This window comes from Nematolebias whitei, chromosome 6 (genome assembly GCF_014905685.2).
Source record: "Nematolebias whitei isolate Nwh7 chromosome 6, NemWhi1, whole genome shotgun sequence".
Classification (NCBI taxonomy): domain Eukaryota; kingdom Metazoa; phylum Chordata; class Actinopteri; order Cyprinodontiformes; family Rivulidae; genus Nematolebias; species Nematolebias whitei.
In genome coordinates this window covers 34,725,209-34,736,070 of record NC_056503.1, presented here as the reverse complement: position 1 = coordinate 34,736,070, position 10,862 = coordinate 34,725,209, and the positions used below count along the sequence as shown (strand labels likewise).

At 36.3% G+C, this 10,862-nt stretch overlaps 1 protein-coding gene across 1 annotated transcript in view; it reads right to left on the bottom strand.

Annotated features, from left to right (window-relative positions):
- Window positions 1-799: 799 nt before the first annotated feature.
- The window catches only part of LOC119410920 (extracellular calcium-sensing receptor-like), an 11,510-nt gene continuing 1,447 nt past the window's right edge, over window positions 800-10,862 (bottom strand). Inside the window, exons 5-15 of the mRNA XM_037677841.1 lie at window positions 10,487-10,684; window positions 10,134-10,409; window positions 9,718-9,945; window positions 9,503-9,626; window positions 7,383-7,576; window positions 4,977-5,063; window positions 3,938-4,144; window positions 3,564-3,839; window positions 2,166-2,393; window positions 1,965-2,088; window positions 800-1,713 (exon numbers count right to left, since the gene is read on the bottom strand). Coding sequence (XP_037533769.1) covers window positions 800-1,713; window positions 1,965-2,088; window positions 2,166-2,393; window positions 3,564-3,839; window positions 3,938-4,144; window positions 4,977-5,063; window positions 7,383-7,576; window positions 9,503-9,626; window positions 9,718-9,945; window positions 10,134-10,409; window positions 10,487-10,684 — 2,856 coding nt within the window. The remainder of the gene's footprint in view (window positions 1,714-1,964; window positions 2,089-2,165; window positions 2,394-3,563; window positions 3,840-3,937; window positions 4,145-4,976; window positions 5,064-7,382; window positions 7,577-9,502; window positions 9,627-9,717; window positions 9,946-10,133; window positions 10,410-10,486; window positions 10,685-10,862) is intronic.

Genomic DNA, 10,862 nt, shown 5'->3' with positions numbered 1-10,862 from the left:
TGTTCAGTAATAATCCCATTTTATATATAAATAATTATTTTTCATCATTTTAGTATATCAATATGCTTAGTTTCATAGCATTTCTCTGTTCATTCCCAGTCCAGAAAAACACTGGACACTCAACAAACTACAAATATTCATTATTCAGATCCTTCAGTGATAGGGGACATTGGCATACGTCTTGTTAAGAGTTGTTCTTATTCCTGTTTACTGAAGTAAAAACAAACAAACAAACAAAAAAAAAACAAATCAGTGTAAACATCATATTCACAATTAAAAACAAACAAACAAAACAGACACTTGTAAAAATTACAAATATTTTGAAACAAGCTGTTAGACCAACAATATTTGTTAACCTCCCTGACATCCACATACTGTATGTGGACAACCTGGCATTCACATATGCAAGAGTTCGGGTCTTAGGAGGTTAAAATAAAATATATCAATCAACTTATAGCAATATAGAAAAATTATATTTTGATTGTGTCTGTGGGAAAATGTAATACAGAAACTTGCAAACAAGTAAAAATAATCAGGAAATCATTATATAATGTTTAAGTGAATTTTTTATACCAGTTGTTGAAAAACAAACAATCAAACAAAAAAAAAATTTTTTTTAAATAATGTATCACAGTAGTCATTTTTTATTTATCACAAACACATCACAAGATATGCAGATGATATTGTACTATTTATTTCAAATGTAAAATGTCAGATTTATAGGTATTTACAGCATAATTCAACGTTGTAGCCATTTGTATACTGTAAAATATAATATGGCTAAAGTACACGAGCCATTTCAAGATTTTTTTGATGCAGAAACCATGATGGCCTTCTTTGTGTTTCTTTCTGGTTTTAGCAATATGATGTAACATTTAGGCCCAAAAAGCGCAAACAAGAGACCAAAACTCGAGGCCAAAATAGCAAATACTTCTACTGCGTCTGCATATTTGCCTGGGGAGTTTATATACGCAGGAACAAAAGCAATCCACACTGCACAAAACACTAGCATGCTGAAAGTAATGAGTTTAGCCTCATTGAAGTTGTCTGGAAGATTTCTTGCTAAAAATGCTAACATGAAGCTAAAGATAGCCAATATTCCAATGTAGCCAAGTAAAGCACTGAAACCAATAATGGACCCAACTAAACACTCATACACTATTATGTCATTGTGGTATTGAGTGTTTTTATGAGGTACCGGTGAATCTGTCAAAATCCACACAGCGCAAATTGCTGCCTGGATGCACGTAAGAGCAAAAACTGTTCCTCTCTGTTGTACAGCACCAAACCATTTAAGATGGGCTCCACCTCCTGGTTTGGAGGCCTTAAAAACAGCCAGAACCACCATTGTTTTAACTAAGATGCATGAAACACAAAGTACAAAGCTGAGTCCAAATGCTGCATGTCTCAATTGACATGTCCACAGTCTAGGTTGTCCAATAAAGAGCAATGAACACAGGAAGCATAGTTTAAGTGACAATAAGAGCAGGAAGCTCAGTTCTGAATTGTTGGCTCGTACCATGGGTGTGCTGTAATGATAGGTGAAGATTCCCAGAACTACTGCACATATAAATGTTCCCAGCAGTGAGGTGGTTGTCAAACAGATACCCAGAGGCTCCTGAAAGGAAAGGAACTCTGTTTTCTTAGGAATACAGTGGTCCCGCTGGGGGCAGGACCAGAAGTCCTCTGGACAACTGAAGCACTCCAACGAGTCTGGAGATAAAAAGAGAATGATTCAAATTAATCTTCAATTTTCTGACCTTGGACTTTCTGACCTGTGAATGTATTTCACAGCTGCACATTTTAGTGCTTTTGCTGATGACCAAATCTTTTGTTTCTACTCTATTATAAAGTGTACGTATGTTGCTTCCTCAGATTTTAACTGCTTTATGCATCAAAACCAAGATATTGTCAATTATTTTATGTATGAATTAACATAACAAATAGAATTAACAGATACAAACCAGTTTCATTGCTGAACTTTCCTTCTGAACAAGAAACACAGTAAAAGCAGCACAAAGGTTCCCCCCTTCTCCTCACCACATGTGTACCTGAGGGGCAGCTTTCACTGCACACCGACCTGGGGGGCTGTAAATTAAAAGGTGAACAAGGTTTGTTATTTGAATATGGTATGCAGTGAAAATAGACAACAATGACTTCATAACCTGTTTAGATTCAAAGTTCCAGAAGATTCGAGTTTCATCCAGGGTGAGTTTTTCATCATTTGAGTCCAATCTCTTAACATCACCCACACTCTGAACTTTAGTTTTTCCATCAGGCAACCACAGCCAGTTCATGACATCATATATTGGTAATGCATCACCATTCTCATCAAATGACACTTGGTCACCGAACGATGTAGTGAAATTGACCTTTTCCAGGTAATACATAAGCTGTAAAAAGGGAAATAAAACCTTCAACAGATGTATAAAATACGTTATTTCTTAAAAAAAATATTAATTTGTTCTTCGTTTTAACTGTGTATACAAGTTTTAAAAGCGTCATAAACAGTAGATCAGTGCCATGAATGTCATTGTTATGTAGGAAATTATTTAACGCAATCTTTTTAGTCAGAAAAGTTAACCAATGAACAAGATAACAATTTTTCTCTGGTATTTTAAACTTTTTTAAAGCAATTTCTTGTTTCGATTATAAATGTTTAATAGCTTTAAAAAAATTCCAAGTGAGGTTTCTTTGCCTATGAGACACATGTGATTGAAGGGTTGAAGATTTCTGGGACCACACAGTTCACAGTCATGGATCTGTGATGTTACCATGGTTACAAATAGCATGAGCAACAAATGTAACTGGAAGAGCAGCATCACCACAGACCAACTTATTCAAGTTCAGGAGATGCTTCCACCTGCATTACTTCTTTTAACAAATTTACATTACTACATTTTTGTTCTTGACATGTTATCTGAAGCTGTACTCATAACTGTTGAGACTGAGATTTAACTAATTAGTTTAATTAAACTACTTTAGTATTACAGTTTTATTTTTCCATTTATTAAAATCAAGGTTACATGTTAAAACAAGAAATTATAAAATCAGTAGATTTAGGATGCTAATGATTTATGCAGAGTGAGAAAAAATGATAAAAACATGTTTTTTTGTTTTATTTGTTTTAATAGTTTACTACAAATTTGCTTCAATAAATTGCAACTTGCCAAGAAATAAATCAAATAAATTAAAACCTATATTCAGTTTAATCATTAAAAATGTTCTTATTTGTAGTTCTTATCACACCAAATTTTATTGTAATTTTTCCTCCAAATTTCCATAATTTAATTTCCCATTTAGCACAATTATTTGTTAATGTTCCTAAAACATGTTGCATTCAAATTCAAGATAAAAATACAGATTTTCAAATAGTCTTCACCTTTTAACAACAACAAAAAAATAATTAAAATAATTTATAAAGTTAAACAGACATAAGGCACATTTAACAGAAACATTATTGTGTTATGTTTTTCATTTTACATTTTGTGCTAATGCTTAAAAATAAACTTTTATAGTCAATAATTTTGGGAAAGCTTTGAGGCATTTTTAAACCAACAAACCTGCCCAAGCTCTAATGTTTGCAAATTGGCACAGCTCTTCCCGCTGAAAGGCCCTCGCCCTGGAACGCACCGCAGCATGTCATTAAGTGCATGTGCTAGTGCGTAAACAGCCTTGTAAATGTTGTACTCTGGCCTGAGTTCAGAAACATCCAACAGGTCAGTCGTCACATTCTCTAGGTCTTCTTGTCCAGTGCATTGTGCCCCACCAGCCTCCACCCAGCCTGCTGGAGGGGGTGAAAACTTACAGTTAAATATGTGTTCCCAAAACAGTTTTATCTGAAATGAAAGCAACAACAACCATACATTAACACAAATCATTATAAAATACTTTATATTGCATAATTTGTCATAACCTTGCACAGGACAACTCTCACCATGTTGTTTTCATCGTTATTTTTATTGTTCTGTTCAGGGTGAATTTTCAACAGGAAGTTTTGGAGACCTGCAATTTCTCCTCGACGAATGGCAATCCCTAGTGTTCCTCTCAGAAATGGCATAAAGGTGGGAGTTTGAAGTCCATCAACTAATGTCCAAGCTTCACTAGCAATCCACTGCAGGCCCGTCAAATTCTGCTTCACCACCTGAACATTGCATAACGTCATTAAAGTTTAACGTATGCATTTAAAGCTATCAAACCTGAGCCTTTTAGTAACAACAATAATTATATTGACATACAATATGTTAATATTATTCTCTGCTTTTAGTGTTGTTTCAAAAAACATTTAAGAGTTCAAATATAATGGTTAAAAACAGAATAAAATATAGAAAAATGGGCTAAAGATGAGCAAAATTGTTGCCTGAGTTTTTAATATTTTGAAGACACAGCAACGTTATCATATATTATTGAGAATTGAATCATGAGTATCATGAGTTTGTAAAAACACATTTCAGATTACATTTTGAAGACTCAAATGTGAATAAGTATATTTTGGTGCACACGAAAAGCTTAGAAATGAATTCTTTGTAAACACTAATTCAAGTTTTCCAACCTGTTCCATGAGTTGAACCATGTGCATTTGGTGTGCAAACACAATTACCACACGTGCTGTGGATTTTCTCATCACGTTCACAATCCTCTCATATTCGTTTGGATGATCGCCCCAGGGCAAAATCTCTGTGTAGGCCAGACAGCCCCCACCTGACTGAGTCAAGTCAGTTTGGAAGGATCTGGAAACGTGGAGGCCATAGTCATCATCACTGACCAGAAGTCCTGCCCATGTCCAACCAAAATGCTTAAGAATCAGAATCATGGCACGCACCTGAGTGAACAGGTGAAGTGTCAGCTTAAAGGAATTATTTCATTGCTAAGCCAAAATGATTAATACAAACAAAATTAGCTCAACTGGCAAATGGTATTTTTGACTTATTGCATTTAAAATACTCATGAAAACAGTGTTATTAAATTAGGTTTACCTGGAAAGCATCACTTGGGATTGTTCTGAAGAAGGAAGGAAATCGCCGCCTATCACTCAGGCAAGAACATGTGGCAAAATAACTCACCTATAAAAACCATACGCATGCAAGTTGAGCACATTGTTAAATTAAAGTATTTGCAATATTTCAAAAGTTCAACTTACTGACTGAACTATATCAAAAGATGTTGAAGGAGAACTTACCATAGGCAGCTTATATAAACCTAAAACATCTGAAGCGGCAATAGAAAAAGTGGAAAAAGGATCGCCGACAATTCCCACAACTGGAGGGGTACCTGAACAGTTCTGAAGCAAAAACTGCTCCTCTTGACCACTGACCATTGACAATGCAGCACTGAACCCAATAGCAAGAGTAGCACAATTATCATAAAGACTGTAACCCAGGCTCACATTAGGTAACAAACTGGGGTTCTTGTTAATCTCATCGATAGCAAAGGCCATGGTCATGGCATGTCTGAATCCTAGAGTGTCAAAACTAATAATCAATAATGTTAGGATCAGCCATTAAAGTCCTAATTCTGGGAATTGTGTCTGCTACCTGCAGGAGACTTACCCCTGGCAGCTGATCTGATGTGGTGCTGCAGTGAACGCCTGCTCAGGGAACACAGAACTGTAGTGGACTTCAAAAAGCCCTCCCAGAATTACATCGCCAGGCTTGTGCAGACCATTCATGTAGAACTTTCTTAGCAAATTACAAGATGAAGGTAGAAAGGAAGACTCAGAAAAGAAAATAGAGAAATAAATAATGATCTGATAGACATTCATCAGCAAACATTTAACAATGTAGGCCCCCATTACTGCTCTTCAACCAACGAATCTGCATGTGTAGGTACTCCTAATTTATATACAACCACATAGTCCTCTTTTGTCACGACTTAATTATTCACACAACCCATCAGAACAAAGACCCCAAGGACACGAAGCTCATGAATATGACCTGAACATTTCTTAAGGCAAAACGTTCCCACACTGTACGTTGACTCTTGACACAAAATATTCAATACTGAGCAGACTAAATAAATAAATGTAGCATGTAACCAAGGAACTGACAACTTCTTGCAAACCATTTGTGTAGTTTATACAATGTACTCACAACGAACGCTTATTTCATCAAAATGCAACTGTTGAATAAAAAAAAACTATTTTTTGTTGTTTTGGCTTACATAGGTCCAATTTAAAAGTCAAACCTTTTACAGTTTTGCATAATATGTTTTGTTGAATCGTGAAAAATGAATCATTCTATATAGGGTATTTCTTTCAGGAATTAAAGTACAACTGCTGTAACTGGCTTTTATTGAATCTTTTAATGGTTTATGACCCAAAGTGTTGTGTATTATTTATTCACTTAGGCATATTGTGCACAGTTCAGATAATTAATTTTTTCTTCTTTTTCATAAAAATAGGTCCGCAATAAATTGGCTATTCATTTACGCTCCTATTTATTCAAGAAAAGTTTTTTTTTTAATATACTTTAACTGATGCAAGACATCTCTCCTTCTAACATATTGTTCATGTTATTACACAATTTATTCTTCCAACAATTGATTTTTCATGATATGACAAAATATCTTTGCATAAATACTATAAATGTTGCACATTCATTTGAATATTACATGCCTGTTGCAAATGCATGAAAATCTTTTTGTTGTAATGTTTATCAATATAACTATTACTTGAATTGACTGCGAGACATTATTGCTCTCTTTGTGTTTTTCTCTGGTCTCAGCAGGATTATGTAACATTTGGGTCCAAACAGCGCCAACAAGAGGCCAAAACTAGAGGCCAAGATGGCAAACACCTCCACTGCATCTGCATATTTGCCTGGTGAGCTGACATAAGCAGGAACAAAGGCCACCCACACGGCACAGAAGATCAACATGCTGAAAGTGATGAGTTTACCTTCATTAAATTTATCTGGAAGATTCCTAGCCAAAAATGCTAGCAGGAAACTGAGGATGGCCAGTAAGCCAATATACCCCAATAACACAGCAAAACCAATCGTGGACCCAACTATGCACTCATAAATTATCTTGTCATTATGGTAGGCGGTGTTTTTATAAGGTACTGGTGAAGCTGAGACTATCCAGATTGTGCAGATCGCTGCCTGAATGCAAGTGAGAATAAACACTGTTCCTCTTTGTTGTACAGCACCAAACCACTTAAGATGGATCCCTCCTCCTGGCTTGGAGGCGTTGAACACAGCCAGAACCACCATGGTTTTAACCAGAATGCACGAGACACAAAGTACAAAACTGATCCCAAACGCTGCATGTCTCAGTTGACATGTCCACAGTCTGGGTCGTCCAATGAACAGCAGGGAACACAGGAAACATAACTTCAGTGACACCAAAATCAGGAAGCTGAGTTCTGAATTGTTGGCTCGTACTATCGGTGTGCTACGGTGATAGGTAAAGATGCCCGAAACAATGGTACAGACAAATGTCCCCAGCAATGAAGCTGTTGTCAAGCAAACACCCAAAGGTTCCTGATAGGATAGGAACTCAGTTTTCTTGGGAATGCAGTTGTCATGGTGTGGGCTGGACCAGAAATCCTCTGGACAACTGATGCATGCCACAGAGTCTACGAACAAACAAACAAAACGATGATGCTATTTAGATTTGGTCTCAGTTTGACATGTCACATTTAACACTTTTTATAAAATCAAAGATGAACCTTCAATCTAAGTAGACTGGATTTCAGAAGGAACAAATAATGTTCCCATGTTTTTTTTTTTCTTTTTTGTTCACTATGCTTTCATTCAACTTAACAGTTTCAGGCCCCATCTTTACTGCTCCAAATACTTTTAATAATATTTTTTAAGCAGTGCTTGCACCACTCATCCACACACAAACTGAGGTTTTGGTCAAAGAAACACATTTTAAAAATGCATTTCCAAATGTGAGTTTGTTTTAAAATACTGATTTTGGTTTATCCGTGGACGTGCATAATATGGAGCTTTACTAGAAAATTTGATATATCTGTCTAAACCTAAACAACAATGAAGTTTTTTTTTAAATGACTTTTATACATATGTTACTAATTATTTTAATTTTGCCGTCAAATTTTGATTGTGTGCTTAAACAGTAAATAACTGACAAGAAACTGCACACAGGAAAACATAAAATAAAAAAGGGTTTTGCACAAATCTTAAGCCAAACAAGAAATGTCCTTGTCTGTATTTTGATATGTTGTCAATGTGGACATTCTCACCATCTAGTGCTGAAGTCTGGGTGATTCAGAGTTTTTGTAAGAATAATATGGATGTATTTCTTTTTCATAAATGGAGAGAAAAAAATATATAAAAGTATCCTGACTAGTGTAGATGCAGACTTATGCACTTCTCATTACATCATCTGAACACACTTCTTTTGATAATTTGACTATAGAATTACTGTAATTTCCAGACTATTGAACACACCTGAATATAAGCCACACCCACTAAATAAAAAAAATGTACATACATAGGCAGCACTTGTATATAAGCCACAGATGTCCACATATGAGGTATTTACAGAGAAAGATTTTTTAAACTTTTAAATACGTACCAGTAACATACACAAATAAGCAACAAGATCACTATCTTCATCTTCCTCCTGTGGAGGAGGAAGGTGAAGATAGTGATTTTGTTACATATTGTGGATTTTTTTTTTTTACCCTGCTCCAATGTCAAGATCCACTAGCAAGACTTGAGCAACAGTTGCTCTTCGCATGCGACCAGTTTTGTTAAACGATTTCTCGCCGCCAGTCTTCCAAGCCCCACCGAGTGACGAGTGCCACATTAATGCATGAGTCACACTTATTTTGAGAGGCTTCAAATACTTTGTTTCCCCGCTCCCTGGGGTAAAACAGGGAGGGGAGAAGAGAATGGGTGTGGGGGGATATGTGACCTGTTCGGTAATTTCATTGGTCATATTATTTTTTTAACGTTTATTTATACAGGTAGTCTCATTGCATCACAAGGACCCCCCCCCCCCAAGAGAGACGTGTGTTGGACAGCTATGTGAGCGTCCCGGTGTGAAGAGGCTAAATGTTTTGGCAGCATGAAGCCCGTTAGCTCATCAAAAATATAATCCATAAATTATCTGCAGCATCGTTTAAGCCGTGGTGCTTAAAGCTTGTGAAAAAAGTAGCAGCTTATAGTCCAGAAATTACTGTACATTCTATTACTCATCTCCATGTGCAAAATGTCGAAATTAGCGTAGTTGGAAGAAACTTGCATAGCTTAAAATCATTTCAAATAGTGTTTTGCTAAAACGTTTGAATTTCTGTAAAAATTAGTGATACTTTTAGATGAAAACTCATGTATACATGTTGTACCTGTATATCCAATTCACACAGCCAGACTAGCTGCGCAGAACAGATTTATTCTATTCTACAAACATTTACTGTATATCCATTGTGTTAATGATAATTTCCTTGGCTCGTGTATTATTGGGCATGTGCTTCCCTGAACATTAAAAAGAGGAGGATTTTGTTATAAAATGCAATGGCCACCCTGAGACCAACCTGTTTTGTTGCTGAACTTTCCTTCAGAGCAAGGGACACAATCAAAACAGCAGACAGGTTGTTCTTTCTTTCTGGTCATCCGAGTCCCTGGGGGACAGCTCTCACTGCACACTGACCGAGGTGGCTGTGGACGTTGCAATTTTTAAAATCATATTTCATCTTCAGCACTTTGGTGTCAGACAGAACAGATTTGTTAAACACAAATAAACAGAAACCTGATTGTTGTCAAAGTTCCAGAAGATTTTGTGCTCCTCAATTCTCATTTCCTCACCACCAAAAGTTGCCTTTTTAACTACACCCACATTTTGAATTTTAATTCCTCCATCGGGGAGCCAATGCCAGTTTAGGATATCATATATTGGCAATGCATCACCATTTTTGTCAAATGAGACTTGATCACCAAATGGAGTTGTAAAGTTGACTTTTTTTAAGTAATACAGAATCTGCAAATTTAACCAACAGTTTCATAACGAGACAGGTAAATGTATTTTATTAGACATCAAGGCCATTTATTGTGAACTACTGATGGATTTATTCAATAATTTATTTTAATTGACGTCTCAGGATGTGCAGCAACTGATTAAAAATACTCTATGTGCAAATGTTAGATGAGTGTAATCTGATGCAATACCTGCCATGACTGAAAGGTTTGAATGTTGGCACAGCTACCCCCGCTGAACGGCCCTCTGCCCGGCTCACACTGCAGCATGTTATTAAGAGCATGAGCCAGTGCATACACAGCTTTGTAAATATTGTACTCAGGCCTGAGGTTAGACACATCCAGAAATTCAGTCTCCCCAGTCTCTAAGAGTTCTTCACCTGTGCACAAAGCTCCACCAGATTCTACCCAAGTTGCTGGTGGTGGAGCAAATCTACACTGAAATGTATATTCCCAAAATTGTCTTACCTAAATAAATAAATAAAGAAAAAAGAATTAGGACAATATTTGATTTTTAACATTCCAAATCACTGTTGCGATCTCACCATGCTGTTTTCATTGTTGTTGCCACCAGGATGTGTTTTTAAGAGAAAATCTTTAAGTCCTGGTATTTCTCCTCGACGGATTGCAATGCCCAGTGTACCACCCAAATATGGCATGAGACGGGGTGTTTGGAGCACAGCTGCTGTTGTCCAGGCTTCACTCGCCAACCACTGCAGACCAATCACATTCTGTTTTACCACCTGAACATTGGGAATACATGCAAGTTTAGTTGGGATATTATTTTGAAGTCATAAATCTAAACACTAATATGTCATCTCAGACACCAGACAGACATACAGACAGACAGACAGATAGATAGATACGTAGATACATAGATAGATAGATAGATAGATAGATAGATAGATAGATAGATAGATA